General features: G+C 44.6%; 1 protein-coding gene across 3 annotated transcripts in view; it reads left to right on the forward strand.

Moving 5' to 3' along the window:
• NRG2 (neuregulin 2) overlaps nucleotides 1–20,226 on the forward strand; it is a 172,087-nt gene that overhangs the window by 139,153 nt on the left and 12,708 nt on the right. Inside the window, exons 5-6 of one of the 3 annotated variants that reach the window (XM_074915978.1) lie at nucleotides 8,994–9,052; nucleotides 19,657–19,680. In XM_074915978.1, coding sequence (XP_074772079.1) covers nucleotides 8,994–9,052; nucleotides 19,657–19,680 — 83 coding nt within the window. Of the gene's footprint in view, nucleotides 1–8,665; nucleotides 8,743–8,993; nucleotides 9,053–19,656; nucleotides 19,681–20,226 lie in introns of all 3 variants that reach the window. The other 2 variants (XM_074915980.1, XM_074915979.1) reach the window with 2 other exon arrangements.

Below are 20,226 nucleotides of genomic sequence, written 5' to 3' on the forward strand. Positions count from 1 at the left end.
CAGCAGACAGACTGTTTTAACCAAAGTAATTCCAGCCTTGTGAAGAAACAGTTTACCTTCAAACCAGGCTGCTGTGATAGCTGATGAACAGAGGGGAAGCTCAGTAGTGAACACCATTAAGATTTTATATGCCATGCGAAACAGACCTAATTATTTCATATCACTTGAAAGCCTTCCTTACTTGCAGATGGTAAAATTATTTCCTTTTCTGATGGGTCCCAAGATACCAATTGCTAAAATCAGATGGGAATTGAATGGGTGTGTATGGAAGGGCAGCAAAGTGTTAACCAAAAGGATGTGCTTTGAAGGTATTCACTGTCACTTATTCAGCTGCCAGAAAAGACAATTCTGTGTTAACAGGAACCCAGGGGATCCAGGTGCCTTCCACAGAGTCACACAGTACAGTCATTTCTGATCTTACTGCTTGAGGAGATATCTGGATGTTCTGTCTCCTTATGTGTTTTATCATTAACTCATAGACTGAAGATAAGAAATCCTGGGTTTTGAAGTGGTGTAATTTTAGAGTTTCTGGACTCCAGAAGACAATAGTTAGTTATTGAGGAATGTAGAAGCACTTGAGCTGAACATAGTATTTCCCATAAAATTGCTTTCCTAATAAAATGGATGATTCTTGGGGAAGGCTAATGATGGATAAATAGACTTCACATTTGCCCGCCTGCAAACTAGCAAAATGCTGAAACGTTTCACAGCTTCCTCATTACACCAAGACAGGAAATCTGATGCTGTGGTTTGTGAAAGATGCACAGATTCAAAGGAGAAACCAGAGGAGGCAAAGATGCAGGCTTTGACTTGCATTTCTGAACTCTGTAACATGGGAGCCAGACTTGGTCCTGCAGCCGTGCCATGCCTCTGAGACATGAGCATGGAGGAGATTGATAGGCCCTTCTGCATACAATCTCTTAAAATGCCTTAGAGATCAAACAAGAGCTGCATGAGCATCTTGAGCCAGGAACAACACATGTGTCTGTGCGCTGTTCCCTCTTTGCTATTCTGATTAGAGTCAGCAGGACCTTGGGGGTCTTCTGGCACCATATGCCAGCTTGCAGTCCTCCTTCACCGAGTGCTGAGGAGATTCTAGCACCCTGGCACCCATGTGATGTTACCAACCTTTCCAATACCAGCTATCGGAAAACAGAATTTTAGAGTGTTCTTCTTTGCTACCTGCCACCATCCTGTAATCAGCTTCCTGGAGTGGATTTCATTGTTTGCAGTTGTCCAGAAGCATAGGAGATCTTTCTTGTACAAGTTACTCCTGGCACTCTGGAGCAAAAAGAGTAGCTGGGTTCTCAAATTATTTCTTTTCCTGAAGTGGCTCATGCCTGATTTGTTACAGAAACCACCTGAATTGGCACCTGGCTTTTTAACAGGTTTCCCAGAAATGTGTTCCTCCTGGTGTTTTAAATCCTGAGGAATGAACTCTTTGCCTCTAAACTCACCTCATCCATCCCTTTTTAATATACACTCCATCTAGACCTTGGACAATGCGATTTCTTGCACTGGGGAAGAGCCCAGAAAAGACTTGGAGCTGTTCCAGAAATTGTGTCTTTTTTGGATTGTGTGCTTGTATAATTTTGTCATTAATTAGAAGTAAATTCTACACATGCCAGTGTCAAAGGAAACCTGAACATGATAAAATCTGTGCTGTTATCTTGACTCTGCAAACAGACCACCTGGAAGTTAGATGGGAGAAGTGTGATCTGCCTCAGATATTCTGCAAATTTTCAGCATAAACCCAGGAAATGACTGAGCCACACACATACCGAATTAACTCAACAGCCCTAGTAAATTAAAAAGCCCCAGGCTCTTGTTGACAGGAAGAATTTCTCGACCCTTCTCCAGACCATTTTGCTCAGAGAGGCCTTACAAGTTGGACAGATTTCTCACCATAACTGTAGGGAAGTGGCAAGTCTGACTAGAGCAAATTCTGTGCCTGCAGAAGGGATGCACACAAGTCTCAAGGCCTTGAGTTGGGCTGGGACACAGAAGAGCAGTGTCTGGTTTGTTGTGTCGAGCTGAACATAGTGCTTGGGGTGGTCTCTGATCTTGGGTCTGCCTTGGTCCTGGAACCCATTGGATTCTTGGCACAACTTAGAGCAGTTTGAGGCAGCTCTAACCTTTCATTGCTGGGTGCCATGCCCCACCGGGTTGTGCTGGTGTGTGTATCACAGCAGAAATCCTCTTTTTCCCAGTTAGGTTTTGGCACACATTATCTACAGTTGGGGTCTTCCCAGCCAAACAAAGAAACAAAGCCAAGTGTCATCATTGCACAGTCCTTCTCTGGCCACTTAAACACGCTTCATGACTCTTTTGTGCAGCAGATGTAATCAAAGTGGCTGGTTCCCTGGGCCAGGATCTTTCTACATTGCATGGGATCAGAAGATTTAAAGGGCTTCATAGAGCAACACGCCCCCCCATCATGTTGGACTGGTTGTGCTTGCAGTAGTCAGGCTGAAGGATTTACAAATGCTGACAGATAAACAGACTCTCTGGGTTTGGGCTGACAGCATTGTGTTACATGAGAGAGTGAGGTCAGCAGCCTGCGGCACCTCAGGCGAAAAGTGAAAGTCTAGGGGAGAATAAAAAACAAAACAAAGCAAAAGAGAAAAGATCAATTCATTTTTAAACTGGCTGATGTGTGCAAATCACCGATTTACAAAATGACATGTTCTCTTCCTAGAAGCCCATTTGCCTACCTCCTCCGTGTATATTGTTCCTGCAGATTTGCCCAGGAAAGGGGAAAGATCATTCTGAAGGGTCAGCCACCTTGCCAGCTCCCCTGTGCTTTTGCACAGCACCATTCAAAGGAGTGAACATCAGGCTGATCTCCTACAGCCGTGGTCCTGCTTGCAGCACAGTTTGCCCAGCGCCCTGCGGTGTCAGGAGCTCTGCCATCCCTCCCAACCATGCTGCTGACTTGGTCAGCACGAGCTGCACATTGCGCAACCACAGGGATGTCACTGCCTCATATGAATATATGAGCAGTTCTGTGGGGAGGTGTTGCAACGTCCGTGGAAATGAAGAGCCCACAGTGTTGAGCTAGGGGTGAAAATCTCAACATCCTGTTCCAAATCTCCCGAACCAGCCAGGACTCATTCACTGGGGTTTGCATGCTGTTTATCTTGGGTGATGAGATCAGGGACCTTTTCAGGTACAAGTGGCCCATCTATGCATCTCGTTAAATGTGTTCTTTTTAATGCACATATAACTATAGTAGACCCTTGAGAACCATCAGGGTGTGGAAGCTGATCCTGCAACAGTAAGGCTCAGTGAAGCCACCAGCACAGATCCTGATGAGCTCCCACGGCTCAGTTGGAGCTGTGCTGTTGTCTTCACTGAGCCCAGAAGTTGGTGTCTCTGAGGTTTAGATTACTATACAGCAAACATGCCTTGATTAGCTGCTCTGGATAATGCCTCTGCATTTATTCTGGTTGCTTTCTTTTCTTCCCATCAGTGATTTTGTGGAGTCCAGCCTTTTGTGGCTCTCCAGAGCCTGATCATCTGGGACTGGTCAGGGGACAATGACAGAACTGTCTTCTTTTTCAGCCCTTCACACAAATAAGCAACGTCTGAAACATTTCTCCATTTGCTCATATCAGTGCATTGTGTCCTTCTGCTACAGCTTCTCCTTATCCCGTTATTTTGAAGCACCTGCTCATTCACATCCTTCTGTAACCTGGACTGCATTATGAGAGCTACCGAATTTAGCATATTTTAATTAAGATCTGGGGGAGCAAAGGAAATATCCCAACCCTTGCAAGATTCAGGTCAACAGCTAGGTAGAAAAAGTTTTGCTTCCAGCAGGAATTTTATGATAATGATGTTATTAATTAATAGTAGTAAATAATAATTAACAATAATTATTGCTCTGCCCTGATACAGGGCAAAAGGTCAAAGTTTCTCAGTTTTCATAAATAAAAATGTGCTCTGCAAACAACATAGAAATGGGTCATTCAAACCATTTTGGTGTGTACTTTTTGAGATGCTTTATTTGGCTGATCATCTTACTCCATTTTTTTTACCATGTAAATATTCAACTGCAATTCATCTTGAACCCAGAAGCAGAATTTTGTGGATGTTTTCAAAATGGGATTAAAAAAAAAGTCATAAGAAATCAGTCAAAACTGAAAGAATTGGACATTTTCCAGCAACAACAGAATCCGGACACAAAAACCCTGACCAGTTTTATCAATGGCATTTTTGAGTAATAAATTTTCAGATATGGCTATTTTTTTTTAATTTTCATGCACCTGGTTAGGCACAGATGGATGGAGTTAAGCACAGGCAGTCTTGGGGGTTCTCCACACAGGCTAGAGAGGGGACCAGGTGCTGTCTGCAAGAGCCTGGTGCAGCCTTCTACTTCCCCAAGACTGTTCCTACAGGCACAGCTTTGTCCACTTCCCTTGGCCTTTGAGGAGAGACATGTTGGGCCTCTGTGACACCCGTGAATGGACCAGGAATTCCAAAGGTACTGTTTGCAGGAATAGTCCACCATCTGTGTAGTCCCTGCAAGAGTTTTCAAAAGGAGGAGGGACTCCATTTTGCTGGGACTGCCAGCCAAAACCTCTTGACTAGGGCCAAATGTGCAAGAAGGATGCCATGATCAAGACTATCTCATGGTTCTTGACCTTAGTGAGCCTTAACTTTCAGGTATGTCCCTCAGGCCATATGCTTGGCCACTGAAGAAGAGCTGCCCAGAAGCCTGCACCACGGGCAGCAGATTCTGCATGCAGAAGGGATGCTTTCCACTGCTCTTCCTGTCCAGACTGGGAGGCTCATGGTCAATGCATGCTGGAAATTTCTTTTCCAGAAGTCACATCTGGAGCCATAGCAATAAATAAGGAATCATCTTCATCAGCCTAGATATATGAGTCAGCTAAAAAAAAAAAAAAAGAAACCATGAGGACTGCATGCTCTCTAAGGTCTCCTGGTCACTGTTGCTGCCAGCAGCCCTGTTTGTGAGGAATCAGGAACCAGGGACACCAGATTGTTTTGACAGCTTGGGAGGTGACAGAGGTGCTCATCCTCATGAGGGATTCTTTTCTGTCACTTCTCCCAGTGCTGATTCACTAGTAACTAAAGATGAAAAGCCCAAGCTGTCCTAGACACAGACAGTTACCTACTGCCTTCCCTGGAAAGCTCTTCTCCCCACTCACGCTAAGCTGACTGAAGATGAGCTGTGTGGTAGCTGTCATGGCATCAAAGCTTCTTTGACACTTTTATGTTTTGTTTTTTTCACTTCTCACCTATTTCTTTCTCTGGGTTTTTATTTACTTTCACCATTTTTCACATTCTTTTAAGTCTTTCCTTAATGACATGCAGTTTCAGTCACACTGAAGTTCCAGACTTGGCTGACCTCTTGCAGATGTGCACCTGCGAGTTTTAGCTCCTTTCAGACAAAGCACCCCTTTTCGAGGTGGGTAGGACATCTGCTTCATTCTGCAGCACTCCCAAGCCCCATCAGTGTGCTCACAACATGTGTGAAATCTCAGATCCCAGACAAATGGGCAGCACGTTGCAAGCTAAACTGGATACCCTTGAAGACCCTATGAATAAGTTCATGACTCTACCAGTCAGGACTGGGAAGCCATCTTCTGTTTTGGATGCCTTGTTCAAATCCCGGTGAAATCTCTTAAAGGTTTCTCCAAAGTCATGCTTCCCTAGGGCTGTCCTTCTGAGTCCACATCACCCAGCTGCCTCAGGTTTGTGCTCTTTGATTGCCAACGGAGCATCTTCTTCACTCCACTCCCCAGCACCAGCTTCCTCTGCTTCACCACGGGGAAGGTCAACAGGCCTCGTGTCTGATGGTAACACCTTGGGCTGGGCTTTCCTTGGAGCTGGCTGGGCTCCCTGGAATTGAAACGATGTTACTCTTACGTCTACCTTTCCTATGCTCCAAGATGAATGTCCAAATATGAGAAAAGAGAATGAATTTTTCAAAGATATTTGCCTGACCAGGGGGTCAGATTTACAGTTTCAAAAGTGACTTGGTTACTGAGAAACTTAAGTGTCGGACTAGGGAGTTCAGTGGAGCCTCTTGCAGAGTCATGCCCTTAAGTTCTCCCTTAAGTTCTCCCTACCCCAGATGCTGTGCAGCACAGAAAACGGGTTTGGTCATGGGCAATGAGGGTGCACCAGCTTTTATGCTTAGTGCAGACCTACCAAAACTGCAGTGAAAGCCAGCAAGAAATCAGGTGCCAAGGCACATCAGTCACGCAGGGCCTTCCAAAGCTTTCTTCTCCGAGAAGGACAGCAGGTGAGATGTCTCCTGGACATGGGGCACCTTATCTTGGAGAACGGGGAACTGCCTTCTCTAAGGGAAAGATGAACAGGTTTGGAGCTGTGGAGGAGGATGACAGTAGATGGGATGGAGAGATTATGCAGCCTTTTATTATCTGTATCTTCTCCTTGGATCATGCTGGATTCAGAGGTGCACCTGCAGGTCCCCTGTAAGCATCCAGTATCCAGCACTGAGGCTCATACTACCCCTGGAGTACCAGCAGGTTGTCCCATGGGCAGATGGCCTCCTTTAGGAGCCTGTGGCAGTGCTGTATCAGTGTGTCAGCAAATGCATCAGCCTTTTGCCCTGGGAGTTTTAATGCAGGTCTCCAGGCAGGGTTTAGACGTCTGTGCACTGGGGCAATGGCACCAGCCATGTCCATCACCACAGCTGGGAGACCTTTACACCATGTTCTGCCTTTTGCCCAGCCACCTGGTGCCTCCTCAAGTCCTTCCCCAGACCTCAGCTGATTTCACTTCTCCCATTTGGAGAAGAGCCCTCCAGCTTGGAGAAGTGTGTCTCCTTGTGGGCTGGTGTACCCTTGGTCTGCGCAGCTGGTGTGGCTGCTGAGAGCCCCTGCTGCTCTCTCATGTGATCCCCACCTGCTGGCCCAAATCAGTGTATGTCCATGATGAGGGAGAACTATTAAAAATCAATGTTTTCTGGTCATAATGAATAGGGAAGACTTCTCTAATTTCTACCTCTTCCCCCCAAGGGAACTAAATAGTTGCTGACAAAAACTGTCTGTGTTCCCTTAAGCAAGTAGAGAGAAGCAGGAATTAATCTCTCTTCTTGACTTTTTTTATTGCTACTGGAATTGCCTATCTGTAACGTGCCATCTAAGCATAAATCTGTCAAGAACAACAAATGCTGCCATAGCCCTTGAACAACAGTACAGAACTAATCTGCCAGCAACCTTTGGAACTACAAAGCTTTGGTCTTATTAAACATCAAAGCCATCCCTTCTGCATCCCCTTTGCTGTGTCCGAAGACTGGGAGCAGGGGTTAGCATACCTCTGGGAGATATGAAAAGGTCAGATCTGCACTGCCCATGCACTGTGCCGAGGGTGCTCTGGCACTTGCTGTCCTTTATAGTGGACTGTAAGGGAGCCAAAGCATTGAACTCTGGTCCACATCCTTTTTGGTGAGGTGTTTTTCAGTCCCTTATTGTTGACCAGCTGAGGTCTGCTGAACACTGAGGAATAGTGAGATCTTGTGGGGTGGCATCTGAGAGCAAGGAAGGTCTAACAAGTATGAGGTGCGGAGCCTACAGCCCCGCTTATCCCGGGAAGTTGTAAATCAGATGTTAAGATGCTAGCTACAGTGATAAAACCCTCTTAAGCACAGAGGAGGGATCAGTTGGTTGGGGAGGGAGGGTGTTGTGGGACAGGCAGGTAAGCACTGGGACTTCAAGAAAACTAGGGATAACTTTGAGGGACTGTCCAAAGAGGCCAGAAGAAAAGATGTGAAATGAGGGAGATAAGTGCCTGGGGGAGAAGCATTTGACTACCCCCTGCTGAGGTCCCGTCACTTCCCAGGTTCACCCGCAGCTGTGGCAGGTCACAACGCAGAGGTGCAGGTGCTGCTACACCAGGCACGGTACAGCACCTCCCACTGCACCCCTGCCCACATCCCCGGGATCCCCAAACCTGGCTCAGCTGGGAGCTGCTCCAGGGAGCTTACTCATGAGCTGGGGCCTGTGTCTGATGGCCCTTGTCCGCAGGGCACCATCCCTGCCACTGCAGCATCGTGCCCATGAGCTGCCACATCCTGGCCCAACACATAACCTCGGCTGGGATAGCCTGAGAGCCTCGCAGTTGAGGAGCATGTCAGAACTGTTCAGTTCAGCTTTCTTCTCTGTCCCTTTCTCTCTGTTAACACAGAGATTCTGCCGATGCTTTCTCTAACCGCAGCGTAACCCTTTTCCCTGGAACATCCAGTGGGTGCTTCTGGGGTAATAACAGGAAGATGCTTGCCGTACACAACGCTCACTGTCGCCTGATCGGTTGCTCACCGCTCTGTGGCACCTCTTGCCAGTCTTGTCTAGATAGCAGCTCCAAGGACAGTCTCTAAAAGTAGCATCCAGCCCATCTCGATCTTCCTGCCAGCTGGTGCTTCTAGCAGGTGAGAAGGAAGGAGGCAGGCAGAGGAGGAAAGGAGGGGTTTGGCTGGCTGCTTGAAGACCCAGGCCAAAAATAGAGCTGGAATGCTGATGTTGCAGGTGCCTGGTTAAAGCAAAGTGAAGAGTAAATATGCACGTAAAAGCCTTTATTTTTTCCATTCATCACAATGCACTTTTTATTTCTGACATTAGCCTCAAGAATGGTGCCAGACATGTTCTGTGATTTCTCCCCTTTTCCCCTCCAGATGTCCAAACGGATTCTTCGGACAGAGGTGTTTGGAGAAACTGCCTTTGCGATTGTACATGCCAGATCCTAAGCAAAGTATGTTTGAAGAAAAAAATACACCACACTACTTAAAACCTCCCGGGCACAGCGGTGAATGTAGAGTGGTCTAGTCAGGAATGGCTCTTGGTGTCAGCCTTGGGCTAGGGCTTAGGGATGCAGGTAAGGGTGAAGGCTGAAAGCAGATGGCTAGGAGTCGTGGAAGGGATCAGAAGGGGCCTCAGTTCAGTCTGTTTGGGTGTCATTTTGCTATCTTGTTTCTCTCTTTCTGGTTTTCTTTCTTTCGGTAGGTGTCCAATCGAATTCACAGGAGACCGGTGTCAGCATTTCGCAATGGTCAGCTTCTCCAGTATGTCTCTTTCTACTTCTCTCTCTCCCTGGTTATCGTAGCTCTGTGTTGTGTCCTTAAAGCAGGTTCTTCTGTTCTCCAAGAGCCCTCTTCCTGCCTTGTGCGCTCCCAGCTCTGCTTGGCTGTAAGAGGAGCTGTGATCGTGTCCAAGAGGAGAATTTGGGGTCTTGTTATCTCCCCATTTGATAGAATGGGTTCTGCTTTCATTTCTGATTGAACTTAATGTTGCTTGCTCTTTCCATGCAAAATGCAAATAAGGCACAACGTTATGTGGTGTGCTGTGTGAGAACAGTCTGTGTGGCACGCTGTATCTGCTAGCATTACTGTGTCAGGATGGACTATGTTGTGCAGTGCAAGAGATGTACATTTTCCCATGAAGGGGGTACATGTGTCTCTCTGTACCAACTGAGGAAATCACAGCAAGAGCTGTAATGAAATTTCCCCTAAGTTGAGGTGGTATTTCTGTTTCCAGAAGCTAAAGTAAGCATCAGTTGCTGTTCAGGTGAGATGGTTGGAGGCTGGCTCAGGGTCAGACCCTGGGGCAGGCCCGGGAGCTGGACAGGGCACATCTGCACGTCTGCAGCCCCAGGGGTCACACTGGTAGCTGCCACTGTCTCAGGCTCCTCACACCTCACACCACGTAGGATGCAGGCTAAATCTGCTGACTGGGCATCTCAGGCTGTATCCCTTCTGGACCCAGAGATGTTCCTGTCTCTCTCCTGCGGGGTTGGACAGCCTTGCAGGTGGGGTTGTGTCTAACTACAGTGACTGATCCTTTAACCTCCTGTTCAGTGGGTGTCTATACTCCAGAGTCCTCGTACTTAGTGCTTCCCTGGTTCTAGTTTTCAGTTCCTACAGGCTCTAGGTCTCCAGAGATGCATTGCTTATAGACATCATTAGCTCATTTTGTTCGAGGCAGGTAATTTTTCCAGGTCCATACTCAGACAGTGGGGTCCTGGTCTGGGTAAGAACTGACCTGAAAGGGGGTGCAGTTACACTGCAGGAAATCGGCCACAGTGACCCTCTGTGTGACCTATCCCGGCTCCATGCTGTCCATTTGGACACCCACAAATGGTGGTTTTAAAAAGAGACTTTTTTAAAAGAGCCACAGAAGAGGCTTTAATTAGAGGGAACCAGAGGAGAAATGCCTCTCCAGGATGACTCCTTGATTGCCGGTACCCCCTCTCCCACCCCTCTGTAAGAAATCCTGCAGTCCTCATCCTGATCTGGCAGTAGCAGGAGTCTCATTAGCACGTGCTAATAGCTGGCAAGTGCTCCCATTAGACTCCCTTCTACAGAGTATGCAGACAAGATGCAAATAGGCTTTGTGAGGCCCTTGGGACAGCTTGATGTTTTTACATTGCCTTTTGTTCCAAATTGGCTTCAAAAGTTGAAACCTCCATTGATTTATTTTTTCAGACTAAAACATCCAAGTAAGCTCTTCTTAAAATGACAAAACAAAATGTTCTGTTTTGATCTTTAACCTGATGCTAAAGGGTTTCCTTTCTGCTTTTAAGTCCATGGTATCAGAGACCCTAGCTGCAGACAGCAGGGGGATGCTTACCCAGTGAAGATGATTTATAGCATATTTCATGAGATGGTATCCAACAAGCTTAAACATTACTGCTACCATGCTGTAAAACCAAATCGGGGTGAAAATTAGTTTTATGTCAGGAAAATGCCTTTTCAGAACATTAATGGCAAGAGTAAACAGCATTGTGTTTTTTCCCCAGCCTGTAGAATCCATCTCTTTATGGGAATTAAATTTGTTTAAATTTTATTCATGTGTTAGAGGAACAATAAGAACGTTAAGACCGGCACATGTACATTTACTTACCTCGATTCTGCTTTAACCACAGGATAGTAAGGTAAAAACAGATTAACAATCCAGGTTACCTGTCTGAACTTGGATAAAAATCATCTAAGAAGATGATTCATATGTGTTTATAGCTGTTTTCACTTTCAGGTCACAGTTGGGTAATACATGTAGCAGAAACACTGCAGAAAAGCATGCACTGAACTTGCACTTTCCGAATAGGAGAGGTGTTTCACTTGACTCTGGACTGTGCAAAGGCTTACTTTCTACTTTGATCAATAATTAGGGCACAGTCGAAGTTGTTGTTGCTCTATAATAAACTCAGTGCTTCATCCCATATGGGTTCTGACAGGTCAAAAGCTGAAACAGATTAAATGAGGTTCAGGCATTTCCACTGGAAATAAAATAGCTCTGTCCTGATTCATGTTTTGAGAACATTGTCAGCCTTGACAGGTACTTAAATAGTAAATAATGACACCTACACTGGTGGTGTTTTAAAACTATTTGGAGTATTTTAGGTTTTCAGATTGGAGCCTTCTGATTCTTTAATATTATTAAATATCAGAATTAAATATTACAATATGACTTTTAGTAGGTATGTTCCAGGGCTGAGTGAGAGTCTCTGCAGAGTGAACTAAATTTAAGGTGCTGTTCTGACAAGATATGGCAAATTCTTTGCGGAATTTGGGCCAGAGTTGGAGAAGGTGCAGCATCCCAGCATCATGCCAGATGTATGTCTTCCTTCTGGGAGCAGCTTCCTACCTCATCAGTTTAAACTCTTATTCAGATTTTGCTTAGGTAAAACTCCCCATGTACTCTAGGAGTTCAGGCTATCTTTGTCTATGTGACAGGTAGCTCTGGAGGTTTGTTTTTCTCTGATTGTCTGAAATACCTGCTAGACAACTGCAATTATGTAGATGAAAGTCACGTGAATTTAGATAGATTTTCTCCCACGTGATGTTTCTCTATGTTGCTGTGACAACTATATGACCAAGTGCCTACTGCCAGGCATTCTGGGTATATACCCTGCTACTTGAAAATAAAGAGGAAATGTTAAAGATGGAGGTTTTTTTCTTATATTGCACTCACACTGTTGCTGTTTTCTAACAGATTGGTACAGAGGAACTCACTAGGAATTGTATTATTGGACTAGCTCAGAGGCATCTCTAGCTCGGCCCTTGTTGGGATGAATAGCATTTGCTTTTGGTAGGAATTTGCAACAGCAGAATTCAAGCAAGTATGTCAGCGGTTGGTTCCTATCTGCTTGTATGGAGTTTCCATTTTATTTTGCTTGCATTGTAATGCAAATGTAATAGGAAATGTGTTGAAATATTGGAGAAAAAGCAAAGCATGCTAAAACTGTTCCTTATCGGAGAAAATGGATACGTAGTGCAGACAACATCGCTCTGGCCTAACAGGGTGTCGCTTTGAGCAGAGCTGTGGTACCTGACTGTATGGGGTCTCTAAGCCTGCCTTTATGTTAAGTCTGCATTAGTCTAAGCCACCCTGATGGCCTGTTTTCTGGCAAGGCTCATACCCTAAGGAGATCTAAGGCAGCACGTTTATTCGGGGCAGCAGTGGCTAGGGATGTGTAGGCAGTTGGCTACCATCAGTCAGCAGACGGACAACAACCTGATAAGCAACAGCAACACAGATGAGGGCCTTTGAGACACTGACACATAGTAATCCCACATCCAGGAAGTATGGGCAGTGTGGCACAGGGAAACTTAAAAGCTTTATCCTGTTTATCATAGGCCAGTTTTAGGAAGTATGACAGATGGCTTTTCCACATTCATCAGAACAGAAAACCTACCAGAAGGATGGAAGGAGAGATGTCAGAGCAAACAACTGCACGTTCACTGAGATTAAAATAGTTGGTACTAAAGGTACATATCAGAGAAGAAAAAGATGTGCTGACTTAAGATGTGCTGACTTAAGCCTGGTTAGATCCCTTTTGTCTGTATGAAATTTCAGTGATCTGTTGGTCTCTGTGCAGGCTCCTCCATCCATGCATAAGGAATTGGCTGATGGACCAAGGAACTAACCTGTAAGAGTCTGCTGAGGGACATTAAATAAACATTTAAAGCAGTTTTAATTCAGACTGAAGGGGAATTACTGGCACTGAACAGAGAGAACAGTGATTGTCTGCAATTACAATATAAAACAGAGAAATGCCCTGGTACATGAGAATACAGAGAATTACTTCCACGGGTGAGGAGTCATTAAATCATCTTACTAAAGTGTTTGTCACATCGAGGTCTTCATAGTTCTATGTCTCCATGCGATTATAGTTGCAGATATAATTAATATATATACTGCATTGTACATATGATGATAAAGTTATATTGTCTGCTAGTTTCAGGAGTTAGATCTTGCAGTTATGATGTAACTCCAATTAAACCAGAGGGCTAGGAGATCCTAACTCTAAAATGTGACCTAAATCAGGAATCCTTCCTGACCCTAGCCGCAAGGAATGGATGGAATGTGCAGGCAAGGAGTAACCAGCCATGCTGTCAATCTGAGTTCACATCATGAACTCATCTTCTGACCCTTGTTCTCCCTGCCCCCTCTTTGGAGCAATAGTGCAGAAAGACTTCATCACTTTTTCAGTGAGGTTTTAAACATCTGTGTTAGAGGTTTGAATCCAAATTCATACCCCAGGCCCCCTTCCTAGTCACTGCAGAGGGTTTGGCACCCAAGGATATGTATCTGGCTAACTCCAGTGCTACCATCAGGATGAGATGCCTCATCCTCCAGAAATGCAGAGAGTATTGAGTAAATAGTCACAGGTTTAGCTGTCAGATGTCTCTCCTGGAGCCCTGGTACAGATAGCTGCAGAGCCGCAGATCACAGCTGTCTTTGGCTGGCTGTCCATGCACTACTGAGAACAGAAGTTTAATACAACAAACGATCTGCAGCCTGAATTAATCCATTGCATGAATACCCAGAACCATTTTGCCTTTGCAGTTGGATCTTCACTTCTGCTGGCACATGTGGGTGAAAAGTTCAGCAATATCACAGAAGAGTCAAGCAGCATGCCTAATATGAGACCTTCTGGTTGGTACTGGAGACTCACCCAATTGACAGCTGTCTGCTGGGTCCAGCTTCATAGACACAACTATGGTTAGCAGCTCTTTCCATAACAGAGAAGCATGTCCAGTATCATCCTTCCTTTTAAGAAACTCTTTTTTTAAAAAAAAAAAATGTGCTGGCACCTGTATTTCATAGATGCCTGTTCTACATCAGATCAAGATCTAGCTCTGTCTTCTCTCTTCTACAAGGAACTTTTCAGGTCTTTGTAAAACCCTGCTGGAAGTTTACCAATAAATTGCCAGGCTTTGGGCTGGCTGGTTGTAAAGGTTTTGTAAATTACATTGGCAGCTATTTCACTCTTCATGAGGCCAAGATACTGAAAGTTAAACATAGTGGGCAGGAACATTCATACCTTGCCTAAGCCTGCACATTTGGATTCTTTCCACTTGTGATTTATGGAACAATTTAGAAATTTGGGATGAAGTTTTATGTTTATGCTTGTATTTTGTGTGGAATCTGAAATTTCATCTTAACTTTGCTATTTATTCATGTCCCAAAATAATTGTCACTGATCTGGAGGACAGTTGTCATACCATTCATCTCTTTGTTTAGTGAAATGTTTTAATTTTCTGCTTTGTGACCTAATTAAAGTTGAAGTCTGTATCCTGCCTGTAAACATCTTGGAATAGAACTGACATTCATATACAGTGTAACTGGCATATTCTCAATTTTTACCCCATATTTCACTCTTGGTTTCTTTACAAACCAAATTTCTAGTTGGAGTCTTCCTACTGGTCTGCTTTGGAAGCACAAAGCAGCATTTTCTGCTACCCATTGGGAGAGCAGGCTTTCTCTTCAACTTTGGGGTCCCCTAAGAATCTCTTGTTCAGGCATCAAATCCCTTTATTGAAGGGGAGAAGCACAGCTACCCTTGTTGCATGGTATTCAGTGTAGTCATCTGGAAACACGGAAGATAAGAGCTTGAGCTGAGAAGTCAGTCTTGCAGTGGCAGACTATCTGGTCAGTTCTGCTTGCAGTGGACGCTGATATGAAAGTGTATCCTGAGTTCCCAGCTTGGTATGTCTCCCAGGACTCCCTACTGTAGCCATCAAAAATATAGTGTGATGGATCTGGCTTCTGATAGATTAGCTGTGTGGCAGGACATTTCCCTTGCACAGGCATTACGGATTCCTTCCAACAACAGATGATCAGCATGGGTATTTCCAAGATGAGAACGACCATCTGTTCTGGAGTGTGCACCTCCACGTCGCGGGGTGTGATGATCCCAGCAGTATGATTCTTGCCCTATCATAGCATATTCCCTGTAGATCGGATGTCCTGGACTTCCCATCATTCTTTCCAAGGAAGTTGCTTTCACAGAGCCTTTCCAGCCAGAGAAGCATAAACTGTTTCTGCTTGCAGTGTCTATATCAGGGTCTCTGGGCTGGAAATGGAACTGCATGCTCCCACAGTGGCACACAAACTGGCTTCAGCACCGCCGACTGAACTGTTGTGGAAGCAGAGCAGTGTAGGTTTATCAGGTGGGAGGCTTCTTATTTTTCTGAGGGATGGTGCCCTTCACTCTGAAGTCACCAGGCTGCAGGCGGAGGAGTGCTGGTCATCACCCTCACAGGTAGAAGTGACCCTTCTGACAGGTGGGGTTTGGATGCTTGCTCCTCACACTGAGGTGATGTGTCCCCATGAACAGAGGAATAAATGTACCACTACAAGCTCTTCTGGAAAGGTCTAGATCTGAATTTCAGCCTCTCTGTTCACTTCAAATTCACTTATTCAGCAGAGGTTTCCTACCTGTTAATTGTGATATGAAAATGATAAGCAGAAGAATACTTCTGTTCTTAATCTACATTTCTGTTTCCTCCTCCACCTCTTCCTCATCTGAAGCCTAAATCAGTATTTAGCAGCATTTTAAACTTCACAAACATTCTGCAGCTTCCTTTCAGTGACACGATAACTGCTGACCACTTAATTACAGGGTGATGAGTATGCTGTGGTGTGGCTGGGTAATTACAGGGCGTCTGTGGTTTATCATAACAGGGTTATTCCTCTCCCCTGGACAGCAGTACAGGTTACCCTTTGGGATCTCTTAAAGTTAATTGCATGCTAATCCACAGCAGCTTGCTAATATTCTATTGTTAAGTATCTGGACTCTTGAGGCCTACCGAGTTATTTTTATTGATACAGTACTGGACAAGCTAAATGGCTGTGCAATTTATGGAGCGTTTTCAGACTTTCTGTGCTTGGAGTTCCCATGTATTGCCCAGCCCTTAACACAAGCACAGTGTCCTCTGTCCCCAGCATCACAGGACTGTCTTGCATTGCTCCCTGTACCCCCTGGGGAAAGCCTGGACCATGGTGCAGCAAGTATTACTCTTGTCAGTACAATTTATTATCAATACTCAGTCTTGCTGGTCCTCAGATGTTAATTCTCCACTTAGTTTTGGAGCATGTTCAGATAGCCCTCTGAGGGACCCAAGTGTGTTTGGGGAGAATAATGAATGTTTGCAGTGAGCAAACATCTTAAGTATGTTCTTGGGCAACCTGAAGTCCATGTGAGCATAGGCCCAGTTTTCACAGCTGTTTGCTAAGGCTTTTTTCCTTCTTAATCATCCTGCAAATGTACAGTTCAGTGAGCGCCATCTTGTCTTGAGGTGTTACTTCTATGAGGATATTTTAGATTAAATGTTTTTATCTGTTCATCTTTTGAAACAGGTAAAATACATTATAGAGAAAAAAATAGTCACAAAGTCACTGTGGATCAAGTAAGTGTAGGACTTTGCCTTTTGTCCAATGATAAGAAAAAAATCCACCACAGAATTTGTGACAGTGAGCCCACAGACTACCCACCCTACTGGTGGCACCTAAATCTAACTAAATTGTTTCTTTCAGTCCCCTTCAGCTGAATGTCAACGTTTGGGGGACTTGAGTGTAAGGTCCATGCACTGCTTGACTCTTCAGCAAGCCCTACTTTGTACAGCTGAGTGGTCCCAATCTGGGTGATGGGATCCAACCTGGATCCCCTTCAGGTGTGCTACATCTGAGATGAAGAGTGTGAAAATGAAACATTTTTGTAATCTCTTTCATACGTTTTCCCTTTTTCCCTTCCTCAACTCTTCCTTGCTCACTGCCTTTCTCTGTTGGACAGCCTTCTGTCATACATACAGTAGTTAGGTATTTGAACATCTCCAAACTACTGGTCCAGTCTCCTTTGGGATCAGCACAGAAGAGCCTAGCTTTTAGCCTTTAAGTACAAGAAAAAATATAATACTGCAAAGTAATGCATTAAAGAGGCCAGGAGATATTGTTTCCTTAACATTGACAAGTACATTAGGAACAATGGGTTCTATCTTAAAAGTCCAACATCTTCAGAAAGGTTCAGAAAGCACATTTGGATCGAGGTTTTCCAAAAAGCATGCCCCCACTTCTGGAGAGTTTCACATCAGTTCAGGGTGCTCAGCGCCGTGCCATGGCCAAGGGAGGATGTGTGCAGTTCAGTTCAGAGAGAAGGTTGATGATGTGAGAAAAATAGTATGCAGGGGAAGCAGAGTGGCTCTCTATTCAATGTGTTCAGTTGTGGGTGATACAGAAGCAATGTCTGTAGCCTGAAATGATGATAGAGAAGTGTTGAGTGGCCATGGACATCAGATGCAGGAGCATAGGCTGGGGTAACACTTCTTCTCTCTGTAAAGCTACCAGTAGGTTTGTAGGCACAGGCAGGCACATGCATTCCAGGTGCTGCATGGATTCTCTCCTGCTCAGGGAACCTGTAGCTAAGATGCAGTGAGCCAGCCCCATGGGACTGGGGAGCCTAAAGAAACTGCAGTTGTGATCTGAGAGAGACAGTGGGAAGGCTGAAAGTTCCTCAGGTCCTCCCACCACCTCTGTTTGCACAGGCAGTTCTGAGTTTGCAAAAAAACCCCATGAAAATGTTTTGCATTGCATCCATTTGTAGCTGTAGATGTTGCAGCAAATCCTGGAACAGGGAGGAAATATGGCAGTATAGGCAGTATGAAGATATCAAATGGATCAATACTGTAGATATATAGATGAAATTTAACGTATCTCTACACACATTTGTCATAGTGTCAGGTAAAACAGGGTGTGTAATGGTAGCATGCCTTAGGAAAAGGTCGAGGCTAGATGTGATAACCAAGAGGTCTAAGATGAGTGTATTCTGTCCAGTTCTCTGCTGCCCACAACATTGTGTCCATGTCACTGCAACTTGTACAAAATGACTGGGAAAGGGATGGTGGAGTTTGCCATTCCTTTCACACAAATGTGAGATATGAAACAGAGGGCAGCCAGGTTTTGTGGCCTTTAATTTATACAAAATTTTTAAAAACCCCAATCCCACCCAACTCCTGCTCTCTCTACCCCCCAAACATCAGCATTGATTTGAAGAGAAGAACCTGCTTTAGAAAACGTGTTTACGTGTTCCATGATGATTAGTGCTAATTTCCCCCCACCTAAATTTTGAGCAGCATTGCAAAAGAGAGCCAATATTTCTGTGCAGCAAAAAGCAGTTCCTATGGAAAATGTAGTAAATAAATCTCAACATCTCCAAACTGCAAATAATCTTGTGTATATGGTGATTGGGAACAGCAGAGCTCACTTTTTTGTATAACGGTAAGTATGGCAAACTTCAGTGTTTATGTACGAAAACCTATATTTAGTTGATGCCTGCACCAGGAAAATTACTAAAATGCAGGATCCCTGTTTTGGATAACTGTGCTGTTGATTCATTGGCTGAACTACTTCGCTTAGCACTATCTCTGCAAGATGAACTGCGATCTCGCTTGTCATGAGTATGAATCTGAAAGCAGATGCTCCAATTTGTGCTTTTTTCAGAATGATTGTTGTTTCTAAAACAATGCAGAACCACAGCAGAAGTGAAATTTGGAAGATCACAGTCTTGAGGGAAACTTTCAGTGCAATTTGCACTTCTAGATCTGCGAGGGATTCGTTGCCTTGCCTGGGCTACTAATCACTTGCAGCAGCAGTGGTTCAGCTGCAGATGTGCGCTGCCCAGAGCTGAGCTCGCACAACCACGCCGTCAGGTGATTTACAGGCAGTGCTGCCAGATGACGCTCTTCATCCCAGACCAGACTTGAGGTCTCGGACAGAAGAATTGTGCTGGCAGGCCTCAGGGCCCCGTGCAAGCGCCTGCACATCTGTCTGCCCAGTGCTCTTCTTCAGTGCACTGGCCCCCAGGCAGAGCGGGGCGTGTGAAACCATGCAGGGCATATTTTGCCTCTAGAAAGTATATGAAAGGTTTTTACCAGGTTCATGCAGTCGATATGTGTTTTGACCTGTCAGGAGTTGTTTCAGAACAAGTGTACCTTTTTTTTTTTTTTTTTTTTTGTTTTTTTTTTTTTTTTTTTTTGTTTTTGTTTGTTTGGTTGTTGGTTGTTTTTGGTTTTTTTTCTGCCTAAGCTGTGAATTTCACATCAGGTACTAACAAACATGGCTCATCTCAAAAGAATTCATAATTAACTGAAAGAATTCATAATTAACTTCCACTGCAATTTGTTTGGTCTTTCTTTACATAAGGTATAAGCTCTGGTGGGAATTTGAAATGCTCTGAAGCATACACTGTCTTCTGTGTAACTGCTGCTGAGCCTACAGAAAAGCTAACCTGCTGTAACTGCACAGTGTGTGTGTTTGTATATTAGAGATCTCTGACAGACCTGTTTTTCTTTTTCTCTTTCTCTTCCTTGTCTTCTTTCTGCATTGGCAGAGCATCTTGGATTTGAATTAAAGGGTATGGAACAACCATTCATTTATTAATCAGAAGCCATTAAGAGCTGCCCACATTATATTTATGGCTTTAATGGGATGATTAAAAAATCAGCTGTTCTGTTCTCTTCTCTGGCACCAAGATAGATATTTGGATTGAAAAAAAACAAACCAAAACAAAACAAACCAAAGCAAAACACAAAATTTAAATGTAAACCTATAAAAATGCATGTGTATTTTTAGCAGCACTTTTTTCTTTGTTTCAAACAGCAGCCTGGTGTGTGTGGCGTGACTGGGATGTTACAGTTGCCATACGTCTCCTCATTTAACATGCGTTTGTGCATTTAACTGAAAAGCTGGAGTTTGTGTCCATCCAAAAGGTTGCCAGAAGGCACCACTTGGGAACGGGCAGGCATTCCAGGAACAGGAAGGCAAGTTTTGGGAAGATCAGAGCTTTTGTAGAAATTGTACTAACCTCCACTGGATCCTACGAAGGGTCAGAACGAGCTTTGCCATCCCTCCTCCCAAAGGTTAGAGGCATATTTCAGTTGCTGACTGGGAGGAAATTGTT

Source organism: Athene noctua, chromosome 12 (assembly GCF_965140245.1).
Source record: "Athene noctua chromosome 12, bAthNoc1.hap1.1, whole genome shotgun sequence".
NCBI classification, from domain to species: Eukaryota; Metazoa; Chordata; class Aves; order Strigiformes; family Strigidae; genus Athene; species Athene noctua.